This window comes from Hippichthys cyanospilos, chromosome 4, assembly GCF_059441005.1.
Source record: "Hippichthys cyanospilos isolate Australia breed blue-spotted pipefish chromosome 4, RoL_Hcya_1.0, whole genome shotgun sequence".
NCBI lineage: Eukaryota > Metazoa > Chordata > Actinopteri > Syngnathiformes > Syngnathidae > Hippichthys > Hippichthys cyanospilos.
Genome location: NC_142372.1, coordinates 16,459,109 through 16,486,176, shown reverse-complemented (window position 1 = coordinate 16,486,176; position 27,068 = coordinate 16,459,109). Strand labels below are relative to the sequence as shown.

Sequence of the window (27,068 nt, the reverse complement as noted above, 5' to 3'; positions counted from 1 at the left end):
CATTTTGATTTCTTCAGCCTTGTAGGATGTTATTTTATCATGCAAGAGTGAATCAATTATTTGCTTAGGAAACAGCCTTTCAGGGGTATGCAATTCAGGGCCGGTGTCCTGCATGTTTTTCTGTTTTCTCTCTCCAACACACCTGATTAAAATGATTAGCTTGTCTGCAAGCTCTTGCAGAGCTTGAAAATGATGCTGATCATTTGAATCAGTTGTGTTTGAGAGAAAAAACTGGAAAACATGCAGGACTCCGGCCCCCGAGGGTCGGAATTGCCCCCCCCCCCGCTTTAGAAAATGTGTGGTAGATGTGGAGTGGTCTTTGGATCCATTACAATAGTAAGAGAAGGGCAAATGTTTTATAAAACACCATGAGCTGGATGAGAAGCTTTTCAAGGGGAAAGCCGTGGTGTTGCCAGGCAACCTTTGAAGAGGGAGGATAGCCAGGATGCAGGATGATTATCATTGGTTGGAGGTGACATCATGGCCTCTCTCCCAAGAGAGAGCTGCAGAATGTGTGAAGGGTGTCGGCTGGCAGTACTCCTCAGGGAAAAAAAAAAACTACAGGATTGTTTGGAGGAAACGCTGCACATAAACACACAGTACATACTGTGATTTACATGCTGATGAAATGGATGCTTTATAACAAGTTGACGATAATGGGCTTTTTTTAAGTGACACTGGGATTCATATTTGGTCAAGAATTGTGGTTGGCATGATCTCATGTGGTTCGCATGATCTGTTTACTCAATCTCTCAAGGGGTGCATCATCCTGTCAGTCATGTGTCAAGCATTGTGCCATGATGCAGTTCAAGTCACATTATTGCTTGTTTCTGCTTTTTTGTTTTGGCAAGAAAGAGAGTGATGGGGAAACACTTTGAGGGCTCAATACAAGGTGTCCCAATAGTACTATAAATTTCTTTTTTCAATTTTTTTTCAGGTTTCATTTAGACAGATGTGATGCCATCACCATTTGGTGGCTTAGGCTTCACAGTAGAACTGCAGTCAGTGTGAGAAAATTTTAATTTCACACATCAATTTTACAATGCTGCGCCAATGTCAATTGGAAACCCGTGGGCATGGGAATTGCAACATATGCTTCCCAAATCTGCATAGCTTAGTGTTTGCTTGGTTCCTGAAATAAAGTATAAAAGGTGTGTGTGTGTAAATATAGGAAGATGTTGTAAAATATGCATTCGCTGTCAAATACTTTGTGTGAAAACAAACCTCGATTAGCTTCCTTGCACAAGTCTTGGTATTGGGGGAAAAAATATCATAGACAGCAAGAGCACCCAAAGAGCACAAACCTTTTCAGAGTTTTAATTATTAGTCAAAGCATAACACAGCTCAAACTGTTTTAGGCCTTGTCTGCACATAACCCTGGATATTTAAACCCGGATCATTTTCTCCTTTTTGTGTAAAATAAATAAAAGTGTGTCTATGTGGCTTTGTTTATACAAAAATATACATACAAGCATACACAGCTATACAAATCATCATCTTGTGGTTTTATTCATTTACAAGCATGCCAAGCTGCTAGGCAGCAATAGTTTCTCCAAATTCTGTCCGGTGATAAATATGCCTTGGGCATACCTTTGTGATGCACAAGGTAAGAGCCGACCTTCCAGCCATCCATTGCTCGAGCGCTTCAAAGCGGTACCGTAGTTGGGACTGCATCAATAAGCAAGCAGTAAGCACCAGGAGAATGGTTACAACCAACACAGTTTTGAGGAAATGGGCATCCATTCACCATCCGATTCTCAAAAACACATTTTTTGTTGGGGCAAATAGCATGTCACCACCGTCGACAAAATAAAAACATTTGCCTTTCATCTCGAACATCTTTTGATTAAACACCCTCAGTTCAAGACAATTAGATAAAATATTTGGGAGGAGTTAAAATTTATACTGTAACCTCTATAGAGCGCCAAAAAATGGGTCAAAAGTAAAAGAACATTAAAAGTGGCATTGGCAGGCTTTCTGTATGATTTAACATACAGTACAGCTCCAAGAGACTTTTTAATAGGTTGTGGACTTGCATTTGCTTTCAACTTTTCTTAAATCTTGGTCAAACATAAAACCGCAGCTACTTCATTGAAGGACTCTTAAGTCATTTTTTTAGAGACACTGCGCAGCAATTACTAAATACACCCACCACCTCTTATAACATTTGACAACGATATAAGCATCTGCAACACAGCAAAACCATATCTGACACATATCTAAAACATAACAGGGTTTTTGACATTCAAGTCAGGTACGAGTCAATGGGTTTTCTTAAGATGAAGATCTTCTCGGTTTACGCAAATACTTTTATGATGTAACTGTGTGGGCTGTCCCCAAAATTTAATCAGGACATCCTTGAGAGGATATCCACTCCATAAAATTTACAGGATGACTTGCATTGTCTCCTTTTGGTGCTCAGTTTCTTACAAATGTCTAACGAATAAACCTGATAAAAACTGTAAAGGGGAAGTTGTACACAGAAGTAAACGAATGCTGAGGATTGAGTACAAGAAATATTTCTCTCTGTGGAGGCAATGTGGTAGAATTTTTCAGTGTCATTTCGAGAGGTGATTCTGCCTTGTGCGTTGATATAATCTTTTAAAGGTCAGTGAAAACTGAGCATTAATGTCCTTAATTTTGGAAATCATACTCAACAGGTGTCCAATGAGTTTTCATCTTGTAAATAACATACAAATGAATATTTAGTGCTTTTCGCCATTGAGGTGAAGTGCTTCTTGTCTTTGTGGCCTCGGCAAAGGAGAAGGGGATCATGTTAGTATTCTAGCCCCCGTCCTGAGAATGGAATCTTAGAAGTAGCTGTCTTGTTTTGTGGACCAGCAGCACATGACCAAATGAAGGAAGGGTATTTAGTCCGTCACCATAAGAGGAGCTGCAGCTCTGTGTAGTAGCTGTCAACAGGATAGAGCAGGAATGTGAATGCGGAAGAGCGGAGACGCATTTGTATGTGGACCACTTGACAGGGGTGAAACTATGAATACAAAGCAGTACTGATGTGTGAAGTCACGAAAAGGGAATTTGTCATGAGCTTAGAGGGTCAGCTGAATTCGGCTGTCACACTTCAGAGATTGGGATCTCCCAAGGACATGAGACCGAAGCTGCTATGGAGCTGTCTGCTAGACACACTAATTTAGCTTTTGACGTTCAACTTTTCCATGTAAATGACACAGACTTTATTGCCTCTACCAAAGAGATGTTATTGAACATTTTTGAACTCTTATTTTTGTATTGTACTGTGCTGTAAATGCCTATAAATGCTACAAAATGGGGCACGGAACTTCTATAGTCTATCAGCAAAATGATGCACCAAAGCAGTGCTGTTATTCGCTGTTTCTATGCTTTTTTTTCAATACAGAACAGGATATGTTTAAAAAAATATCTGTGAATAAACTGAAGTTCACTGTCTTTTCCTGAAGGTGCACAAGACTGAGACACGGAAACATGACAAACATGTTATTTTACATTTTTTTTTGTTTTCTTTGGAAATTGGACCTTAATAAAAAATCTTTTGGCACAACACAATTATGTAAAAAAAAAAACCACAGTTTTAAAACATTAAAAGTAGGACATTTTATTAGTTAAGTCAAATTCAAGAAAGGCAGTTAATATTTACATCATGTTTTAAAAAATGTAATAATAATTTAAAAATCAGTTTGGTTGTGCATTTGCTATTTGCATTTTATTTTCTGGTTGTTTGTTCAAATGGCACCTGTTTGGTGGATGGGCACATTTAGGTTTTTTTTTTTTTTTAATATATATACCTATACATGATGGATATCTTTTATCACTGGTGGAAACTGTCTTACTTGGGTTTTGTTTTCATCACCCAAATGGCAAATGAAAGTGTTTCTCACTGATTTGTTTTGTCCGTGTCAAACAGATTACCAGAGGCTGATGACCGTTGCAGAGAGCATCACAGCCTTAATGTTCCCCTACCAATGGCAGCATGTGTACGTTCCCATTCTGCCTGCCTCTCTCCTCCACTTCCTTGATGCCCCTGTTCCGTATCTCATGGGCTTGCACTCCAATGGACAGGATGACCGAACTAAGCTAGAGTTGCCACAGGAGGTACACAGTCTCACAACCCATCATTGTCACGTCACTTGTTAGGATTGAACCATACAAAGCTAGCTTCTATCAGCTTTGCATATTGTATGACTTGCACACTCCATAATCCTGTGTGACGCGTGACATGTAACATGACGGCATCAACGACCACTTGTTCCAGCTGTCCTTATCTACAGCCTTCACTTTGGCTCTGTGACTAACTTCATCCATAGACACGATGGAACGTTCTGTCCCACACGTGTCATCTATGGGGTAAAAAATGCAGTATCGCCACTGGAGTACTACTGTACACAGACGTTCTTTTGTTAAACAAGAACTGCAGTGCTGTATCTGAATTTTGAGAGCTGTATTTTTGTCGTGCTCTAAAATCATATCTGAAAAAAATATATCAAAGGCGCCATTTGTCTTAACGTACCATTGGATGCTCAGCATTCTACAATTCCTAATTGAATACGGTAGAGCTATGGCAAGCCATTGGAGCATCCATTTACTATAGATACATTCGCAATTCAGCCCATTTAGAATATACAGTGCAATAGTAGAACCATTGTGTCACTAGTAACATTCTTCCACTACTGCATGACCTTTATGGACAATAGAATGATAGCTGATAGAAGAAGACAAAGAAGGCATAAATTAATGGACCTTAAGTTGGATACCAAATATTGAATAAAACCTCAGGTGACTTTCCATGGTACTTGAACAACCTTCATTCTGTCCATAGTTTAAAATCAACTGTTGACGTCTTTTGATCAGACAGTGTGAACCTTAAAACGTTTTTAAAGTTATTTTATTTTTGAAGTATAAAAAAAATTTAAAGGTTCACACTGTCAGACAAAAAGAAAACAGTTGACTCTCCATATTGGAGACTTGTGAAGGCAAACTGGTCCATGATATTGGTTGACCTTTAAATATACAGTATATTTTTAACCTCTTGCTCCACCACCACCACCACACTGTCAAAAAACCCTGTATTAACTACACAGTAAATGTGCAAGTTACATTTTAACATCACAGTATAGACACTTTGGTTCACTAGCACTGGTACCACACTTTCATAACTCACATTCATGCATGTTGACCTTTTTAAAAGTTCCTCCAGATGTTTTAGCCTTTGGGCTTTCATTGTAAAACATAAGATTTTCAGTTCAGATAGTTTCTGCAAGATCAGCTTTTGCTGTTAGCTTTGTGTCTCAAGCTCTCATCATTTCTCTTTTACACCACGTGAGGGGGAATGAACTACTTATTTTTAACAATTGCCTTTAAAGATTCAAGGAGATTTTCTTTTATCACATGTATAATACTATATCATACAGTGAAATTCTTAGTCTGTTCACTTCCCGAGCAGATCACCCATTAAATTATGGTAATATGCTAGCATTTCTGCTATTTCACAGTTTTCGGTGTCCTGTGTTCTTCCAGGCCAACTTATGTTTTGTGGACATCGACAACCACTTTATTGAACTTCCAGAAGAGTTGCCACAGTTTCCTAATAAGCTCGAGTTCATACAAGAAATCTCAGAGGTACTTGTGTCCTTTGGCATGGCACCGGAAGGAAACATCCGCTCAACCGATACCCAGGTTAAGCACAGAGGCTTGCGATCCGTCGACACGGTCTCTGACAAGCGCAACGGTAACCTGGGATCACCGCTTAACTCCTACCTGCTGAGGGAGAACGTCACCATTGCCAGACTACAGGCTCTGGTCAAGAGGACAGGTGTCAGTTTAGAAAAGGTTGGTCATGACATTTACTAGTCAAATTAAGTCAAATTCAGTCAAAACAATTAAATGAAGTCAAATGAGTTCGATTTGTTATATATATTTTTACAGGCATTTGAAAAATACTGCTGCATTTCATAACAAAATTGATATTTTACTGTGATGGAATTTGTAACAAAACGCAACATAACAACTTTTCCATCTAAAAACGTACAAGTCAATAATTGTACTTATTCATTTAGTATTTTTAGATAAAAAATTCCATCATAGTAAAATGTCGATTTTCTTATGAAATGCTGCCTTTAGAACTCACCTCGACTTGTGAAAATATGTTTGTTTGTTTTTTTAATGAGAATTTTGTAGCAACAATGTAGTTAAGTAGTTACTGAAGGTGGAAAAAAAAGAATGTATACCGCAGTAACCTTGACTAAACACAAGAGAGCGCCCTTTACACACTTCATCATGACCATTGATTCTCAGATGCAACCTTTTTTGGAAGTGTTACTTGGTGTTAATTGGAGTTAAGCAATACGAATTTAGGACGTGTTAACTATTAGGAGAATGGTCTACACTGTGCAGTATGGGATACAAAATGTTTAATCCTGGATATTTGCCCATTTTTTTGTTTAGCTGTAGAAATAAGTATAAATGTCAAATAAAAAATAAAAACAATACGTTGAAGCGTCATATATAAAGGATAACTCAAGCAGCTTTGCACAGTTGTAACTTTTCCTGAATAAATGCTCTAGTGCTGAATGATGAATTTTAATTTAGGCAGCAAATCAATGACATCCCAGCATTGTCTCGATGTTTTTTTTTCATCCTTCAGTTATTCCTAAGTAAATATGTAAGTCATCCAATTTATCTGCTTTTCACACATGCATCTGTGCACATCAGCTGGAGGCTCGAGAGGACGCCGGCGGCAATAAGGACCCGCGATTTCATTGCGATGAAGAGGAGCTGAAGATGCATCAACTCAACATCCACCTGCGTGAGGTCTTTGCTAATCGCTTCACCCAGATGTTTGCTGACTACGAGGTGTTTGTGATCCAGCCCAGCCAAGATAAGGAGTCCTGGTTCACCAATCGAGACCAGATGCAGAACTTTGACAAGGTGAGATATTGCAGATTTATTGATAATTATTGCACAGCAAATTCCTCCTTTATAGCGGTTTATCGTTCATGTGCCCGGCACCGCATGTGTAAGTGACCATTTTTGTGGGGGTTGTCCAGTGTACGAGCAAATCTGTATTTAAAGTTTCATGCCTTTAGAAATGCAGCATGTAATGCTGCACAGGTACAGTAGAAGAGGCAGCGGTCACCAACTAATGTCCAGGTAAAGTCTGTGTTCAAACAGAGCAAAGAGAATATGTGTACTGTATGCTGGTGTCACATTTCTTAGCAGTGATGGAAATTTTAACAGGTGCCAATTTATACATTAGCATTAGGTGGGCTTACTTTTAATAAATGAAAATGTTTATTGATGAATGTAGCGGTAGTACTATTTAAAAAGTATATATTTTCCCCAGTCGTTGGTATATCTGTAACATAGCCACGTTGATAAATAAAGGTTTACTGTATAGTCAATTCCATTCCGTTCCATTTCACACCAAATTTTCATTAATATGTGTTTACATGTTTGTGTGTGTTTAGGCCTCCTTTCTTTCCGACCAGCCGGAGCCCTACCTACCTTTTTTGTCTCGTTTTTTGGAGACACAGATGTTTGCATCCTTCATTGACAGCAAGATCCTCTGCCATGATGATGACGAGAAAGAGCACACGTTGAGGGTATTTGACACTCGTGTCGATAAGGTCCGCATGCTGAACGTCCGCACGCCCACCCTTCGCACCTCCATGTACCAAAAGTGTACAAACATTGAAGAGGCGGGTAAGTACGAGGAGGGCTGGAAAATTTGCATGGGAAGTTAAGATCAACATATTGTTTCATCTAAAATTAACTGGAAATTGAGGTTTATTAAATGGGAAGGTAATGTATACTCAGGCGTAAATCACAGACTTCCATATCTTATCATCTAATACTGAAGTCTGTGCATAAATAGACATTTTTTATATCTTAGAAGTGCAACAAGTATTCAACTAATTGATTCGAAATGAATCAATGTTTCATTTCATTTCAATTTAAAAGTGACACAATCCCCTACATTTCAGCCTTTCAACAATACCTCATTCATTGCGACCTAGAAAAAATGTATCTGTGACGTCTATAGTCGTCACTGGCAGTGGTTGAGGTAAATATTTTTTCAGTTTTCTGCTGTCCTCAATGAAATTAAGGTAATTGAAACACAAAAGTACACTGGATATTGCTTTACAAAAGAAACAACATCTGAAATTTTATGGGCCAAACCAGTTACTGACTCATTTTCTGTTTGTGTATTATTGCAATGGTGAAACAGGCCATCTTTTTTTAATGAATGTATGTATCATGGTAATGAAAAAGTTTTTTTTAATCAACAGTTTAATCGGTTATTACTGTAATTATAAGCTGCCATTATAATTTCTTCATAAACAATCATTCTTGCGAAATAGCACTCCTTGCTCACGTAATGGCATTACAGTAATTTCATTTCATTTCACTTACGTGGCAGCGTATCCAAAGCTTTCAAAGAAAAAGTCGCCCAAGTGACTGCTTGGATCTCTAAAATCACATGTTGAGAGACGCACCACAGTACTTGCATTTTAGTCGGGTAGTCTGCCAATTATAGTATGTTACTCATTAAGAGCCAACCTTAAATTATGTTAATCTGTGGTGTTCTCTGAGATACTCATGCTAATGTCTACAAATTCTCATAGAAAATTTCCAATGTTAAAATAAAGACAGAATTTTGCAACTCTTTTTGAAGACACTGTGATCAGTTGATTATTTTCCTCACAGAGAAGGCCATTGAGATGAGGTTGATGAAGATCGATCACACAGCCCTACATCCTCACCTGCTGGACATGAAGATTGGCCAAGGACGTTACGAGCAAGGCTTCTTCCCGCGACTACAGTCTGATGTACTCTCCTCTGGGCCCACAAGCAACAAGTGACTACATTGCTCCATCTGCATGTTCAACCGACACGTCCCATCTTTTAGCTCTTGCCATTTATTCCACATTTTATGTTCCAGATGGGCCAAGAGGAGCGCTCCTGCCCAGTGGAGGAGAAGGGACCGCCAGAAGCAGCACGCGGAGCACCTTTATTTAGATAATGACCAGAGAGAGGTTAGTGTTTCACTCCTCATGCGAACTGACGTCCTCAGCTTTCTTGTGTTCTTTCTGCATGATGCTTTCTGATTCTTTTGCTTTCCCTTCACGTTTTTTTCTGCCTTTTCATCGTCTCTGGTGTCTTTCTCTTTGTTTGCACTCATGCTCGCACACTCTCAGCATGTAGAGTGTTTGTTTCCGGAGCTGCAGCTCCTGCTGTTTCTAGACTACTACTGGCACTTGCAGTCCTTCAAGCCCTGTCTAAAGTCGGTGACTGTGGATGTGGTATGTGCTGGCCTTTGCTCAGGCCTCCATGCTTAGACCACATGAGCTACATACGCGTGTCCTTTCTCCCCTCCTCCTGTTTGCTTTTTTTATCAAACCAGCTTTGCCTGACATTTTGTCAGAAAAGAGCAAATTCTTTGCACTGAACATATGTTTATCATGAAAAACAATTCAAAGTGATCTTTTTTTTTCAAATCCCTTTGTCTGGGACCAGTGAAATCCTTGCAAAAGCAAGTTGCAGTCTTATTGTTGTGTTATTCAGTAATTTAAGATACACCTACACAATCCAATTAGGTCATATTGATTTGACAATACACTTGTAGCTCACCTGGAAATTGTCATTGGGATTTAGATCCAGTATGTCATCTTAACTGACAACATGACTGACAATATGGTTCACAGCTTGTTACAAGATTACCTTTATTGTGCTTGGATGTTTGGGTAGAACCACTTTTTATGGTCTTGTATTTCAACTTAAAAGCAAAAGTTTGTCAGCTCAGGCAACAGTCAAAAAGAAGGCAAAGTGCTAAATTCAAAATAGTTTTCCCACTACCTGTTGAAATTTATGGGAAAACTGAACAGAAAAAAAATCTGGTGTATTGAACCAAACTGCATAATCTCAATAACAAAGGCCAACAACTGACATCGACACGAGACTACTATTTTTCGCTCTTCTTCTGAAGGAGGCAATATTTATTTTAAGAGTTAGTTCCTGTTCTTTTGTTAATTGTTGTTTGTTGTAATGCTAATGAAGGTGTGATCGTCACAGTTCTTCTTGTGTGAATAGTGATCTTGTAAGTAGGGTTTATTGAAAGAAGTGTTTTTCCAACAGAAATACATCCAAGAAGCACGGAACCTGGGCACGACCATCAGACAACCCAAACTGTCCAACCTTTCACCTTCTGTCATTGCTCAGACCAACTGGAAGTTTGTCGAAGGGTTACTAAAAGAGTGTCGGATCAAGGTTTGTTAATGTCACCTTTTGATGTTTGATCTGATTGCCTCTTCATGCAAGTGTCAACCTGAAGTGACAAATGTACTCACACTCTGTACTTAACTAATAGTACTGATAACTGTTTTGAAGGAGTAATGACTTGTTAGAAAATAAATCCTGAAATTAAGTAAAATTAAAATAAAAAATCCCCGCATTGGTCTTAACCCCTGCCTCCATTCTGCAGACCAAACGCATGCTTGTTGAGAAGATGGGTCGAGAAGCAGTGGAGTTGGGTCATGTTGAGGTCAGCATCACTGGTGTGGAAGAGAACACTCTGATTGCAAGTCTTTGTGACTTGTTGGAGAGAATCTGGAGCCATGGGCTGCAGGTTAAACAGGTCAGGAAAACAACACAGTACAGTGGGCCCCCGTGTTACGAACTTAATCCGTTCAGCGGCTATGCTCGTAATTCGAATTGCTCGTATGACGGGCAATCCAAACCTATGTTAATTAGTGAATGCGTGCAACGCGTGCAAAAACCTTAGGTAAAAACATCACAACTTTATATACATATTAAAAATTAGTAACATAATCTACTGTACAGTTAAATAACATAAATATACAAAGGAAAAAGGACATTTATCTTTGGAGCGACGTGACTTGAGCTGGGCGGAGGCGGAGGGGAGCAGAGACCAACCCGCAGAATTTATTTATTTATTTTCTTAAACGGGAACTTTTCTCAAACTACAACATATCACCGGCGATTTCCTGCTCTTTAATCCATAAAAGAAGAAGCCTCTCCATTTTGTTGTTGACCGAGGTCCGTCCCCTGGCAAGGAAAGTCTTGCCTTTAATATTGCCGAGCGGTTACGGCCATACTCACGAGCAAGGTTAACTATCCGTGCGCCTCCTTCGTATATTTTTATTATCTCCTGCTTCGTTTCTATTGACATCATCCTCTTACTTCTTCCTTTACCGCCACTTGCAATTTTAGAAGCCATGTCTAACAGATAAAGTTTGCAAAGTCTTCACAACACACTGACCAGCTGTGTCATCAAGCTAGATGAAGGCGTTCGGCCAATAGCATATCGGCATTCCTGTGATTGACGTGACGCCGGCCAATAGCATATCCGCACTTCTGTGACTGAGACCGGGACTGTGAGCTTAATCGTCCAATAGCATATCGGCATCTCCGTGACTGACACCGTGACATGCAAGAGTAGTTAATTTCATTGATGCAGCAAAGCGAAAAAAATAGTGCGGACACATTGACCGGCATATTGGATTGTGCGTAAGACGTAAGGTTTGTGCGTAAGAGGGGGACAAAAAACACTGCGGTCCACGTTCGTAAGATGAAATGTTCGTAAAAGAGGGAGTTTGTGAACCGGGGGCCCACTGTACTTACTACTGGACTGTCCAGCACTCAACTTGGCCCGCTTCAGGTGTTTGATGCAGGATTTGATGACCCCGTTTTCTCTTTTCAGGGTAAATCTGCTCTTTGGTCCCACCTGCTGCATTACCAGGAAAGCAAAGAAAAGAAAAGTGCAACCCCAGCTGGTTTGGGACCCCCAGGTAGAGAAAATCCTGACACTGACTTTGTATGAAAAGAGACTGAAAAATATAACCTGGTGATTGTCCCTGCCACAGGTTTTATTCACGACACTGAAAGACGGAAATCGGATGGTGGTGGATCTGCCATGCCTCCCCTTAAAGTTTCCCTGATCCAGGACATGAGGTGAGGAACAACAAACAGAACAGTGGGGCTCATTTTTGCACCCAAACATAATACTGTAGCATTCTAATTCTTTTCTTTGTGTTTAATAAGTGGCCAAGTGACACAGTGTGTCCCTTGTTGTAGTCCGTTGTGAAAGCCATGATGATGAAGTTGAACCTTACTGTTTGTTGTGGCTATATGTTTGTTTGCTTGTTTGTTGGTTGGTATGTTTGTGTCTGTTGACACTCCTACTATGTCTGCAGAACTGTCACCATGAGGTGCCTGCATTTGTCTAGCATGAAGAAGTGTGTGTGTAAACCAGTACATTACTTCCAACCTAATTACCACACACGCCCGCTGGGTTAAGTCAGGTCACACACACATACACAACACTGTGCCCCTAGTATGACACGCCCCTACACCTCCAAGTCATTGTTGACACCCAGACTTTGCATGCATTCTGTCTGACAAAACAAAAACAACCGTCACACATCGCTTGATAAATTGTATTCATCCCATTGTATTAGCTTGGATTGAATATAGATGAATAGATTATATTTAAATTGATATTCTAATGGTGCAATCGGTTAACTAGGTAACAGGTCACTGTAATATTTGGCTGCCATATCAATGTTACTTTGTTTGCCATGGAGATGTCATGCAGTGAAAGTGGGTTACTCAGTGGATGGAAAGGATGGGGGACATGGGAGGAGTCGGGGAGCTGCAGACGGCAGAGGAGAGCAGACAACCTTATGGCACAGGTGGAGTGGAAGGGAATGTGTCTGGACATTAGTGGCATGATAGTGGCTTGCAGCAATGACACACGCAAACGTCAACTGGTACAGTCCGACGACAAGGATCTTCTTTTTAATTTTTTTTGTCATAACAAGGACTTTAAAAAACAAAAACCATCTCATTGGGGTACATAAAGTAAATGCAATGAATCTGCAATGAATTCCCTCGCTATTCATGGGTTTTAAGGACAACTTTCTGTAAATGCCCCTAAAGGCCAGCAAAGCCCTACTTATCCAAATGAAACTCCTCATTTACTTCAATGTAGTGTAGTTCCTGTATAATAATGTGAAGCCAAAGTAATACTTTCATCTAAATGAAACTCTTCAACTCACTGAAACAAGTTGAAAAATAAGTAGGTATGTGAGGAGTTTTATTCAAAGGTGCTGTAGTTTTAAGCTGCTATTTTGCAGCACCTCAGAAAATCACAAACTGTAACCATGGTACCAATATACCCATGTCACCAAAAGGTCCAAATTAATATTTGTTTCTCTTTTGTGTAAAGTTTTGCTGACATGACATTTTCTCTCTTGCAGACACATTCAAAACATGAGTGAGATCAAGACCGACGTGGGCAAGGCCAGAGCCTGGGTTCGCCTCTCCATGGAGAAGAAGTTGCTCTCCAGACACCTGAAGCAGCTGCTGTCTGATCTTGAGCTTACAAAGTGAGCCAAACAACATATTTTTCCTCTGCCGCTTAAAGATCACAGTAGCTCAAGCAACCTAATGTTTGTGGAAGAATGTCTTACAAGAAATTAAGATGTGACCCTTTCATATATAATAAATGAACTCTGAAACTACAAAACATCACACTGCAGTCTGCCGTTGCATAAATAATTTACATCACTTCATAATAGATATGGCGAGTAGTGAAGTAGGTCAGGAGGGTTTCTGTCTGCCTTTCTGACCTCACCCAAACAACAGTGTTTAAAAAAACAACAACGATTAACTTAAGCAAATCATCTCAAATTCACATGTGATATTAGTGGCAAAATTCCAGCAATTTTCCGAGTCGGAGGAAACTTTGGGAATGAGCAAGAATAAAGCAGCAATTCAAAAAAAGTTTACCTTTTGATGTTTAACTCAAATGTTGTTTATACTTAGATTTCATGCAAGTACAGTAGTGCCTTGAATTAGAAGTGTCCCAATTTAGGAGTGTGTTGAGTCTTGAGTCATTGCCTGCGGTCGTTTGTAGTCATTAGTGGTAGTCAGTCGGGTGACTTCGAGGTCCTCTGTAAACAGGCAGATTGTAAGATGGCATTCCAAAAACTCATGATTAGTGTTTAGTTGACTACAAATGTTAAATGACAGTCAAAAGTCAACGTGATGACTTATCGGTTCAATTACATTTAATTGCCATGGAAAATTTCCTGTGTTTTAATATTTCCCAAATTCTCCCCCTTAACCTCCAATGAAGATGTGCCTAAAACTTCATCAGAACTTACTTGGGACTTTTCTACCTCTTTTGTGACATACGGTATATGCCTTTGTGGAAGCATGAACCCCTCTGAATATTTTTCTCCCCAATTCACGTTCTTTTTAGAAAACTATACAAGCGATATGCCTTCTTGCGTTGTGATGATGAAAAAGAACAGTTTCTCTACCATCTCCTGTCTTTCAACGCAGTGGACTACTTCTGTTTCACCAATGTCTTCACCACCATCAGTGAGTTTACGCTGTAAACGCTTTAGTTTGTTGTCAATTTGATGTGACATTTCTAACATTCATCCCCTTTGCCTGCCAGTGATCCCCTATCACGTGGTGGTGGTTCCCAGTAAGAAGCTGGGCGGCTCCATGTTTACAGCCAATCCTTGGGTGTGCGTGTCAGGAGAACTGGCCGAGACGGGCGTCCTGCAAGTCCCCAGGAACACTCAGGAAATCACATTTGAGGTTTGACTTGTAGTTTAGTAGAGTTTGTTTTCATATTATTGTCATTTTGTTTCAAAGTTACAAACTGTTAAGGACAAATTTGGACTATTCAATCCAACTGATACGTTGATGCAAAGTTTAAAGGAAACTTGTTTCTTCTCTTCCAGTGCCAGAACCTTGGCAAGCTCACCACAGTGCAGATGGGTCATGATAATACGGGTCTCTACGCAAAGTGGTTGGTGGAATGCGTGATGGTTCGTAATGAGATTACTGGACACACGTACAAGTAAGATGAGAATTTTCAAGGAACATTTTCCTCAACATTGCTTTGACCAAAAGCGGTAGACAAAAAAGCTTGCTGACTGGGCAGGTTTCCATGCGGCCGGTGGCTGGGAAAGGGTGTAGATGATGGCAGCCTGGAGAGGATCCTCGTTGGAGAGCTGATGACGCCCACAACAGAGAACGACGAAAGGATGTGTCGCACACCACCAATGCAACAGTCGCCGGGAATGATGAGGAGATTTGTGACCATCTCACCAAATAGCAAACCAAGTATGAAAGAGCTGCATGCAACTTTGCCAATTCCCCTTAAATCAGGACATCCATTGTTTTTATAATTTTTGCATACGTTACTTTTTTGGTCATGTGACATTAGCACTATTTTGTGTTTAACATTGAGTGCTTTCAGCACCGCCTCTGGCAGTCAGCTGGGATAAAAAGAATTCCAAGGGTTACATTTCAGTAGTCTAAAGAGAGAATGAAGTATTTTTCCCTTTGTATGACTACACTCATCAACCCCCGTTTTCTCTCTCTTCTGGAAGAGTTAAACACAGGTCAGATCCAAGAAGGAGTGGGGGAAGCCATCAACGGCATCGTGAAGCACTTCCACAAACCAGAAAAGGAGGTGGGAGACCGTAGTCTAGACAAACCCGCATGTCCTTCTATTATTCATCACTCAGGTTGAGAAGCAGCAACATCCTCCACTGGCAATCCCCGAGCCACTGTATGGTCCCTTTCGGACTGATAAAAAACATATTAAAGTTTAAATGATACAGCTGTTTTGAACCTCACATGAATTGTCTGACCTAGAATAATGACGAGTAGCATTTGTACCAAAGAAAATCATTCTAATTCCATTGAACTGAAAGGTGGATGTAGATTTTGGTGTAATTTTATATTGTGAATCAGACAGAATGCTTGCATCTCTAAAAGCACTGCTTAACAGAACACCACCCCAAAGTCGTGTTCAATTACTAATTTAATACACACACACACAAAAAAAAAAAAAAAAAAACTGACGAACTTTGACCAGACAAAAAGTCTATTATAGTTCAACAAAGCAAATGAGCATGTGGTTACGGCATCTGCCCAACTTTGTCAAGGCACATAGATGCAAGGGTGATGCCGTAAATAAAACAATGAGCTGAAAAAGCAGCATAATACGTAGAACAGAATTTGTAGACATTTACCTGGTCAAATGTCTCTAACCTAACTATTATCACTTGACATTGTCTAAAAAACATCTGGACTTTCAATCTTAAACACACGGCATGTCCCCTCAACTGCAGTGAGGTGTACATGTACATAGTTTGAAAGCAAAATTTATTTTATTTATGTTCAATGTGCACAGTATCATTTACATGTTTCGTCTTGATGTGTAATGGTAATCTAAAGATAACCCAACAATACACAATAAAGCCCTGTTTGGATTAACATTGACTTGGAGAGAAATTTAAATCACAACAGTTGTTTCTAATATTTGCAGAGAGGAAGTTTGACTCTTCTCCTCTGCGGGGAGTTTGGCCTCGTCTGGGCTCTGGAGCAGGTTTTCCAGCATGGGTTTAAATCTCCTAGGCTCTTTAAAAATGTCTTCATCTGGGACTTCTTGGGTAAGAGTCACCATCTTTTTTAAATAACATATTTGCTTCATTTTTTTTAACCTTTTTTTATCGATTTAATGAAACAGAAAAGGCACAAGTGTACTTTGAAAGCGCTGAGCAGCGGGAGGTGAATCCGGATGAGAACTGGCAAAGCCGAGTGCGCCACTTCTGCCGCTTCATGCGCGCCATCAACAACACGTCGAGAAACATCGGCAAGGATGGAAAGTTCCAGATGCTCATTTGTCTGGGTGCAAGGTAATCTTTTTGAAGTAACCAGCTCAAAAAAAAAAAAAAAAATCAATGATGAATGTTACCTTTCTTGGAAAAGATGACCTTAATCCCACCATAGGATGTTTTTAAGAAAACTACTGACGCTTTCGGTGATGTTACAACCAATGATTTTTCTTTCAAAGGCGGCTGAAACAGTTGCAATTGATAGCCAAATGCATTTCGCAAACTAGAAAAGCACACAAGCTCAGTCTTGTTCCCACTTTAATGACCAATGTCAAGAGTTTGTCTTGAGCAGATCATGAAGCCATTTTTCACGCTTAGTTTAAAATATACTTAAATGACAAAGTTGTGCATTTGTGTTGAGTCTGCTGCTTGTGTTTTTCTCTCAGGGACCATTTACTGCATCACTGGATTGCGCTCCTCGCAGATTGTCCGATCACAACGCAGATGTACGAGGACGCCGCACTGATCAAGGATCGCTCGCTGGTCAACTCTCTTATTCGAGTTCTTCAGACTTTGCAGGAGTTCAACATCACCCTGGAGGCATCGCTCATTAAAGGTGTCGGCATTTAAACCAAACCTGCTTTCCACTGGTTGCTCCAATTCAGTAAACCTTTTATATGCAGGAACAAACTCTTAACAAATGACATACTTTGGCTTATGTTAAAGATACTGTTACATTTGCCATATATTGTATTAAGTGCAATGAGCCTTTTTAAATCTCGTTTTTATCCTGATTAATGTGGTCATGTTTTCTTTTATGAACCATGTTTTCCATATTATTGGCAATGACTTGTGTGCTACGTTTTATCAAAAGCTTAATATTTTAATTGTTGGAGTGAATTGCTGGCTGTATTTAATGGGGGTGGGGGGTTCAAAACTGTTAATATATTTTGTCAGAGAAAAACAGTATTATTTTGTTAAATCAGTCAAGTTGCTTGCTCTGTTAACTCAGATTTTAATGTCATATTGATGAGCTTAAAGCAAATGTAGACGTATGCTTTATAAGTATGAATATGACACAGACAGAAGAATTGAACTGTGGAACCTACAAAAGAAGGCAAAGGATGCTTCCATTGCAGCCTTTTCTTGGGAAATGTATGCAGACCTTTTTATGTGAAATTCCTTCGTACCTTCAGTGCAGAAAAAGGATCCTTCTTGCATGAACTTGACTCTGTCCTGGATGGAACATACGAGAACACCTTCAAGTGTGCAATTTGTTTGAGCTCCCAATTCTTCAACTTTCTACACAATGGCAGCCTTTATGTAAATAGCGCAGACCAGCCCATCCTCAACCATTGTCCAGGCATCGTCAGCATCTTTGGAAAAAAAAAAATGTCCTCGATACCTTGCTACTTCTCCTCAGTCATCCATATAAGGAGCAAAATTATGGCTCTCCACCTTATTTTGTTGTCATGGTTTCTTGCTATGCAATTCCCACAGCAGTAAATGTGCCCCCATTACAAGGCCTAGGTCAGGGTCACATGAGGTCACGCCTGGATATCTCTCATGGACTTGTATATATAGAGTAAAGAGATTTGATAATGGAACGACTCCTTTTCTGTGCCAACATTGTCTGGAATTAACTTTCTGTATGACTCATACATGAGCATCTTGCAAGATATATATTTTTGTTTTCCAAAAAAGGACAGTTGTACATTTATGAAATAATGTAGTAATGTAGTGTTTACTAAGTGAGAGACCATGTACAGTGTATAAATATATCAAGAATAAAGCATCTGTAATGTAATTTTGGTGTAATTCGCAAGTTTTTACTCGTAATGGACATAACTTATTTATTTTAGAAAGATGGTTAAAGTATAAACTGATTTCTTGTAACAGACATCAAAGATGCCATTTTTAATGAAACACAAATGTTTTTATTTCGGCGATCGCATCATCATAATGATTCTTTTCTAACTCGATCATGTAAACAAACTCGTTCGCGCCATGTCAAATGGTTGTTTATCTTTAAAGAGTACACCTCGTGGGTTGTGGGTATTGTAGTTTGAAATAAGCCGCCAACAACGCTCCCACAGAGCTCAAAACCACAATTCCCAACGTTCCTTTCTTCTTTGCTTTTCTCCGATTGGCCGAGCACATTTCAAACCAGACGCCTACACGCCTTATATGGTCATCGTGCACTCGCGCGCTTCATTCGGGCTTTTTATGCTAATCACATTTTAATGGCCAGCTGTATGCAGTAGTAGTAAGGAGCATGCGCAGTACGTGACAAGAAAACGGTGAAGATTCAAAGTTTTTCTTCGGTAAGTCTCCGTTTATTTCCATCGCGTCGTTGTGACATTCGTGAAATCGTGCTAATGAGTTTTGAGTAAAGTGAACTGGGAGTGTTGTTTAATGTCGACAGTGTAGTTATCGTCTTTAGTAACGGATCGGGCTGCACAAAGAGCCGCCGACAATGGAAGTGAGTGGCAGCATGGCGTGGTGCGGGGAGTGGGCTAGCCAGCATGCTAACGGCTAACAACAATGAGCCGCTCTATTGGCGCTCTAGCGGGCAAAAGTTTGAAATTAAAGGGGACGCCGATTCTCACGCGACGAATCGCACTTTCACCAACACGACCAATTCGAGTGTGGATAACCAAACGAAACAAAGTTGCCCGTGTTGAAAACGAGTGGTTGACGTTTTAACAAATCGCCCCGGGTAGCTTTTTGTTTCTCCGACAGACGCGAGTTGCCGTCTTTGCATTCGGTCTTCGAGCGGAATGACACCTATAGACTTTTGATAATCACGTTTGCACTTTTAACACTGACTTGCGTTGCGCGTAAACGACCGTCTGTAGAAGCGGCGTCGTTGTCAGTTGGTGGTGGATGTCGCCTTGCAGTTTGCTTTTAAAAGTCACATTTGGCTGCCTGTGAAGACCTTGTTTAGCCGCACTTAAATCGCCATTTGAAGATTGGATTTATACAAAAAGTGATTGTAAAGTCCAATGTTGTGCGTTTCGATGTCTAAATATCTCTATTTAGGGCTCACAAGTGTAAATTTAAAAACGGTCGTTAATTTTTTTAACGTGTCGTCGGTGCGGGGACCGCCCCCCTTGCACAATGGTGGAGAGCGCCAGAGTGTGCAGCGCAGACACTCCCCTTGCACGAATAGTTCGAACGAGCTCTCACCTGTGTATTTGTGTTGATGTCTTCTTCGTCCAGGTTCATTCACGTGCGCACTGAGCTGCAAAGTAAGGGAGACTATGTTTGGCTTTCACAAGTCAAAGATCTACCGGAGTAACGACGGCTGTTGCATATGCAAGACCAAGTCATCCAGCTCGCGTTTCACAGACAGCAGTCGATATGAAGACACGTTCCGGCTGTGCTTTGGGTAACTTGTCATCCTTGTGCTTGTTCGTTTTTCTTTTTGTTGTTTTTGCATGCTTTTAACTGGTTTGATTTTTGTCTATAAATGTCAGGAAAAGATGGATGTTGGTTTACAAAGTATAGGCGGATCTTGATGAAACAAAGCCAGTCTAGTGTCATGGATCACAGAAATGTTTGGACAATTACTGTTGGTGTTGAAATTTCAAGAATTTGGACAAATGTAAGTGCAATGGTTCTAAATAAAATGATGAATCGATTATCCAAATTCTAATTGATTGATGTGATAATTGATTAGTTGACAATTGTTCCACTCCGGGCAGTATCAAAACCCAAATATTGTAACACAGTGCTTTTAAGACTAGAACTTGTCTTGATTCTGAAGTGGCAGGACATACCCTTTTCATCTCTTATTTTATGCCTCCAATCATAGGTTCACCCGTTTGCGCTTGTGGTGCTACCAGATTCAGTAAAATGATATTCACAATTATTATTTCAATTATAGATCGTTCATTTAAAAAAATATGCACCAATTTGAGTACGTTTCTTCAACAAGCCACCTCCAATTACATGTCATGTGACTTTCTCTGGTGGTAGTCATCTGACCAGGAGTGAACAAAACTGTGATTAAGGCTTGTCGAACTCTGCTCTGGGGAGAGCATAGCAGCGAAGAGGAGAAAAGATGGTTAGTCTGACTAATGCTGCAAATGTGGACCCTTCAAACTCCATTCACATCAACAGTATGGGAGCATTTTGGCGACTGGATTTGACAAAAGCTGGCTTATTTTGGCTTATTTTAAGTTCTTCAAAAATTGTTTGTCATGATGTGGGTATTTGGAAAGTATTTTTTTTAGGTCATCCTTTGTATGAAAATGTGCTGCTTTCAATTGTATTTATTATTAATAGGCTGTCGGAAGACCGTGTTGGAGACATCTGCAATGCTTGTGTGTTGTTGGTGAAAAGGTGGAAGAAACTACCCAATGGCTCCAAGAAGAACTGGAACCATGTAAGTCATATCTGCCATTCTTCCACCAGTGGTGAAAAGTACAATTACTTTGTTAGTGCGCTCAAGTAGATATTTCAGTGTCTGCAATTTACTTCAGTGTGTTAATTTTCCACCGTTTAAGTTTTACGTCCTACTAAAAATATCTCTGCACCTTTTACTCCTCCGTTTTTCAGATAAGCTTGTTCCAATTTTCACCATCTGCATAGGACAAACATACATTGTCTTTTCATCAGACTTATTGTCAGACTTGTTGTTTTGGCTGACTCGACACAGGTGGTGGATGCCAGAGCTGGACCAGGCTTCAAAGTAGCAAAACCCAAAAAGATCAAGAACAGCGATGGCAAGAAGAAAAGCAAGCTTAAGAGGCTTCACAAGTTAAAGAGACAAAGTGAGTTCACCTAACTCTGTGGCTCTTGCTAATTTAAACCCATTTGCATTTTTCGGCCCTTTTACTTTATTCTTGGTTTGAGAGAAAGTAAGGCATCACTGTGATGATGTAGTTTTTCATTCGTTAGAAATATGTAGATCAGTGCCAATATCGATAATACCCAAGCCAAATGGCTGCATTTTCATTTATTAAATACATATGTTTTATTGTGGCAATCAACTATATATTGATTTTTTTTTTTTAAGACCATTTCTCATTCCATGGACAAATCAGTTTTCTAAGTGTATTGTTCATGGCTTATTCTATATCAGGGTTTCTACAAACGTTCACACCTCAAGATATAAGTTAGAAATTGGTTTTCTACATTGAAGACAACTCGCCAAGTTCAGTGGAAGGTATTGATTCGATAAAACATCCAATTAAATAGCACACAGTGTGCCACAACCATCATCTAGAGCAGTTTAAAATGACTATCTAATAACATGACAAAAAATACAACATAAATCAAGTGCATCTTACTCACCAGAGATATTGATTATTAAATTAATTCTTGTGTCCAGATTGCCACGGACAGTTTTGTTTTGAATAACCAATCAAAGGAAAGAAAATTGTTGATGTCATCGTGGGTCAGAAAACTTCAAATCCAATCGAGGAAAGAACAGGCCACTTGCTGTTGAGTTAAATTGGTAAAGCCAGCATGACTGATTCTGAAGGCCCCGGGCACATTATCCATCACAGGGCAACACAATGATGCTGAAATCTGATTTTATTCAAAAGAATATGCTACAAAATGAAGCCTGTTGGCAGTGTTGGGAATTATATCACAATTTAATGGAACAAAATAAAAGTTTTAAGGTTAAATGTAAGTGCACTTCTTGATAGTGGTCAGGCCTTGCTCACCTAACCGCCATTGAGAGTAAATCGTTGCTTCAAATCTCCCCTTTTGACTTAATGTTTTGTCTTGCAAGCAGACTCAGATGCCCACAGCACCACCTCCAGTGTTTCACCCGCCCAGTCGCCCAGCTACAGCAACCTGTCTGATGACGGCTCAGACATAGAGTCCAAACAAAGGCGCTCTTCACCTTCCGCGTTCTCTTTTTTGGACCGCTCCTACTGGAAAAGGTGACCTTTCTTATTTATTTTTATTTTTTTGGCTTTGATTTGTGTTTTATCTTTTCACATTTATTTATTAAAGCTTTCAATCGATCGGTAAGTAGTCCATTCAGTGGAATGGGCATGACAAATTATTGAACAAATGAAAATTCGTGGACTCAGGTCAAATGATGCAACATCGCAGAAACCGGCGTGTTAGTTGCATGGCGACAGTTTGGTACGAGTGCACGTTTGACAATTACGGACTTAAACCACGTGGGAATGCCACTTGACATTGAAATTGGAAAAGAATGTGTATGGAATTAGCTCCAATGCCAAAAGAGCAACATCAACAAAAAAGGTGTAAAAATCACTGATAACTGAACCAGATTCTCAATGGAAATGATACAATAGGAGATTCTACTTAAGTTAAACCATTTCAACCTCAAAAGAACAACTTTTATGTAGTTAGGACAACATAATGGGGACTGTCAAGTGAATGAAGGAGCCAAAACCAGGTGTTTTCCATGCATCCGTTTTCTAGAGCCACTTATCCCAAAAAGCGGCGCAGGCTTGCTGGTGCCTATCCCAGCCGTCTTCAGGCAGTAAGCGAGAGACACCCTGAAATGGTTGCCAGCCAATTGCAGAACACACAGAGACGAACAACCATTCACACACCCAATCACACACAGGGACAATTTGGTATGTCCAATACAGCTGTCATGCATGTTTTGGAGTGTGGGAGGGTGCCAGACGAGAACCCACGCGGGCCCAGGGAGAACATGCAAACGGTAAACGCTTTGACTCCCATGCGAGAGGACAATGGTTCAATTCCACATAGTAAGCACAATGATGCTGTAGTTCCTCATTTGGTTTGTGTTTTTTGTATTGGGCCCCTTCTCAAATGAGATGGTTCATCTCAAAGGGGTGGAAACTAAGTAAATGAAAATGCGCTGGATTTGAACAGTGCAAAACAGTGTCTATAGATGTCATTCACTGGTATATGTTCCTCATCTCAAATCGGTCTCGTGGGAACCCAGTATTCCTAAAGTTCCACCCATGGGTGACAGACATTGAATGTCTGGTTGTGTGCTCCCACCAAATGCTCCTTTGCGCACCCGATTGCTCTTCCCTCGAGGAGACCCAGGGCACCCTCGCTCGCTCGCCCACTCACTCACCTACCTGCAAGCTACACATACGTAGCTGTCCGCTGCCACCATACCCGCAACAAATACATGCAGTATCTTACCAATATAAATGCAAAAAAACAGAATGAATAATTACAAAGGTGAATCTTATCCTCCTTGCTAAAGTTTTTACATTGATGCCAAGTTGTTGGTGCTGGTGGTAACATAAAAAAATACCAGAATTTGACCCCCAATTAAAGGGTGTGTCCTACACGCAGGTGCATCCTACACTTGAGGAAATGCAGTAATAAATGAAACATTGCTGTTTACTTGGCCAGCTCGGTGCAAAATCTTTCCTCCTCAACTCGGAACCAAACCAAAAGGAAACTTAAGGACGCGGATAAGATCGCCATATACAGTATTTACTCGTTCACGAGCGGCAAGGGGCGTTGTAGGGGAGGTACCAATTTCTTTTGGCGTCCTAAGCTTTTCAAGTCATGTTTACCTGCCAGGGCGGCGCCCGTGTTAGAGTGCGGAATAAGCAAGGGATGCTTAGAAATGCATCAATGAAGGGAAAAAATGGGGGTGTTTAGGGTGAAAAATCACCATTGTGGCTTGGCTAAAAAAAAAAAAGCAAAAAAGAAATGTAAGTAAAACATTCTGTGGTGGGAAAAATATCATCAGTTGTTCTGGCCTTTTTTTTTTTAACTTTTGGTGTTCTCAAGAAGCAGTCTCGTTTTTATTTTGTGGTCACACATCTGTATTCCCACTTGTGTTGTTTAATTGCCAGATTGGATATTACAGTATTCTTATCTGTTCTCCATTTTGCTTAAATATTTTTTTGGGGGCTACTTTGAGATTCCATGTTTGAGTGTTTAGCCATCACGCGGATGGAATTTAAAATGGTTGGACATGACAAGGTGTTTAATGAGCAATGCCTTATTATTTATTTATTTTGTAATCATCTGCAGACAAAAAGTTTGCTGCGGGATTGTGTACAAGGGTCGTTTCGGAGAAGTGATCATCGATCCTCGGCTTTTCAAGCCTTGCTGCAATTCCAACACGCAGAAGACTCTGACATCCACACAAGTTCCCTCCCTAATTCCGGAAACGCTCCCACCACAACTCCCCGAGGAACGAAGCCTGGTGATGGCGCTCGTTTAACCTCGCAAGAGTTATCTGAGGCTCTCACCCGGAATTCGTCTCCAGTGGCAGACTTCCCTTTTTCAGTCTTCTTTGATCAGTTAGTTAGCTGTATTGATTTTTTTTTTCACGTGGGTATTTTTTTTTTTTTTTTACATGTTTACTTTTTTTAAAAATACAAAACAAAAGAAAAAAGAATAAAAAAAAAAGATCAATCTATGGGCATTAGTTCTATTTATAGGAAAAATTGTAAAATGCTTGTTTATTTTTCATTCTCTGATTCTTGTGTAAATATTTTGTCACTTTCATACATATCAAGACTGTTCTATTTTTCCATGATTTGCATTTTTGAAAGAGGAAAAAACACACACACCAGCTTTTTCTAATACCAGCTTTTGCCCCTCTGTGTTGGAGCTGTTCCTGCACGATGCTGCAATTTTTTATCCTGTCATCTGTTTCACATTTGACTTTTTATTAGAGTATGAGGATGGCAGCTAGCGACGAGCAAGCAGAGATGCAAAGTGAATTAAATCAGATTTTAATATTTTTGTAGAAGAAAGCAATTGTTTTTTTTTTGCCAGATGAAGTATGTCTTTTTTTTTTTTTTTTTAGTTCTTTTTTTGAGCACATTGATCTGAATAGATGTGGCTAGAAAATGCATGCAGTATGTTTCTCATCCCTTAGGGGGGTTGAACAAATTGTGTATTTATTTCTTTTGTACAGTCACCAATGAAATGAGTTTTTCTTGTAAATACAATTCTGGTCCACAAACAGTTTTTGTTTGCAACAACGGGAATCCACTACTTGTGCTTTTTTATGCTAACTCAGTTTACCATTCCTACTGACAATGCTAAAATGTCTTTATAAACTTTTTTTTAATTTGGTACAAAGTTCAGGAAAGTGTAATATATTCGAAATTGTGTGCGTAGGTGACTGCATGTGATTTGTCATGTCAAGTGTCAAGAACTATGCAGACGTTTTGAATGTGAGGCTTTCAGTCGCTTGCCATTTGCCAGCGTGAAGTGACCTTGGTCCTGAATCCACCAAATTGAATTGTATGAAAAGCCCATAATGACTAGTCATTGTTAATGTCCCAAAAATGTCTAATGTTCATGATGCTCAGGTTGCACTGTGATAGCCATGGCATGCTGTCCCTCTGCCCCACACGCTTTTTTTTTTTTTTTTTTTTTTGACAGAACTTGTTCTGTTGTGGCAGGGTTATTTTATTTTGTTAAGGTTCTCATCGAGAGGAGAATTGCTTGCTTCTTTCCAAACTGCTCGATAAGCTTTTTTTTGGCAGGTGCATTTTTGAAAGTGAGATGTGCCTTAATGAATTACCTGACCTTGTCTTTTCATGTAATTTATATTTATTTATTGCAGAACTTTTTTTTTTTTTTTTTAACTGATCTAGCTGGTGTAGTAGCGGTTTTCCAACTGTTTTTGCGCACTTCCCTTGAACATGCAAGCTTTTGATGTTTTTCCCAATTGTAGAAAATGGATGGATGGATGTTTTATATACTGTACCATCGCATAGAGCTGTACTGTTATAAGCTAACACAAAATAAAACGGTGTCATTGATGTCTTGTATTACCTCTAGATGGCGCCAAATAGCTATATTTACATATTCAAAACCCTTAACACAAATTTGTTTTCAGGAGGTATCCTATATTAAAGCTTACTTGTTATGATCTGCTTCCGAGGTAAAGCGGCCACATATTACTCTTCGGGGTTTGTGTACTCTCCTTAAAAAAATTAGATTCATTCCAACACTCAGGGTTCAGACTGAATAATATACAAAATAAAAAAAAAAAAAAGAAAACAATGCACGGCTACTTGTTAAGCCAATTGGTGTATGGCGAAATGTCAAGAAAACTATAACGCACTGTAACATTATTTGACCTTCTAAACTCGCTCATTGGAAATCAATAAATTGTGCAAAAGTGCCCAAAAACGTCATGCACGTGGACGTGCATTTACAAGTTAACTTGTGTATATACAGTATATGGATCAAAAGCATGCGAGGTGCAGGTTCTACACACGCGAATGATTTGTCTAGTTTATATAAAAAGCCCAACTCTTATCGGGGTCAAATTGCTCACGGTAGTGTCCAAAAGTGGGCGCGTAATGCAGTTTCCTGCAGGCGCTTACATTTCCTTATTCACATTAACTATTAAATAGGCAAAAACAACCGCATGAAGTTAAGCAAGCGTCCAGTTCGTATTTTGTAAAAACAAACAAACAAACAAACAAAAAACGTTTCATTATGAAT

General features: G+C 39.7%; 2 protein-coding genes across 7 annotated transcripts in view; both read left to right on the top strand.

Moving 5' to 3' along the window:
* Positions 1-18,465, top strand: part of dennd5a (DENN/MADD domain containing 5A) — a 34,848-nt gene extending 16,383 nt beyond the window's left edge. For 2 of the 3 annotated variants that reach the window (XM_088413482.1, XM_088413481.1), the window contains 20 exons: positions 3,902-4,089; positions 5,512-5,823; positions 6,706-6,921; positions 7,461-7,695; positions 8,701-8,851; positions 8,936-9,029; positions 9,192-9,296; positions 10,129-10,260; positions 10,475-10,627; positions 11,714-11,801; positions 11,877-11,964; positions 13,272-13,400; positions 14,279-14,400; positions 14,480-14,625; positions 14,772-14,890; positions 14,975-15,156; positions 15,426-15,508; positions 16,370-16,493; positions 16,571-16,739; positions 17,105-18,465. In XM_088413482.1, coding sequence (XP_088269608.1) covers positions 3,902-4,089; positions 5,512-5,823; positions 6,706-6,921; positions 7,461-7,695; positions 8,701-8,851; positions 8,936-9,029; positions 9,192-9,296; positions 10,129-10,260; positions 10,475-10,627; positions 11,714-11,801; positions 11,877-11,964; positions 13,272-13,400; positions 14,279-14,400; positions 14,480-14,625; positions 14,772-14,890; positions 14,975-15,156; positions 15,426-15,508; positions 16,370-16,493; positions 16,571-16,739; positions 17,105-17,288 — 3,020 coding nt within the window. In that variant the 3' untranslated portion in view covers positions 17,289-18,465. The remainder of the gene's footprint in view (positions 1-3,901; positions 4,090-5,511; positions 5,824-6,705; positions 6,922-7,460; positions 7,696-8,700; positions 8,852-8,935; positions 9,030-9,191; positions 9,297-10,128; positions 10,261-10,474; positions 10,628-11,713; positions 11,802-11,876; positions 11,965-13,271; positions 13,401-14,278; positions 14,401-14,479; positions 14,626-14,771; positions 14,891-14,974; positions 15,157-15,425; positions 15,509-16,369; positions 16,494-16,570; positions 16,740-17,104) is intronic. The other variant, XM_088413483.1, reaches the window with a different exon arrangement.
* A 389-nt stretch (positions 18,466-18,854) lies between these two features.
* Positions 18,855-26,377, top strand: sinhcafl (SIN3-HDAC complex associated factor, like). 4 transcript variants are annotated; one of them, XM_088413553.1, is made up of 6 exons: positions 18,855-18,982; positions 19,881-20,049; positions 20,949-21,048; positions 21,322-21,436; positions 22,408-22,558; positions 24,627-26,377. In XM_088413553.1, exons 2-6 carry the CDS (start codon positions 19,922-19,924, stop codon positions 24,817-24,819), a joined length of 687 nt encoding a protein of 228 aa, XP_088269679.1. In that variant the 5' UTR covers positions 18,855-18,982; positions 19,881-19,921; the 3' UTR covers positions 24,820-26,377. The 4 variants fall into 4 exon arrangements, with proteins under 4 accessions (XP_088269679.1, XP_088269676.1, XP_088269678.1 ...); XM_088413550.1 differs by having other exon boundaries at positions 22,405-22,558; XM_088413552.1 differs by lacking the exon at positions 18,855-18,982 and adding an exon at positions 19,010-19,140 and having other exon boundaries at positions 22,405-22,558.
* The last annotated feature ends 691 nt before the right edge of the window (positions 26,378-27,068 follow it).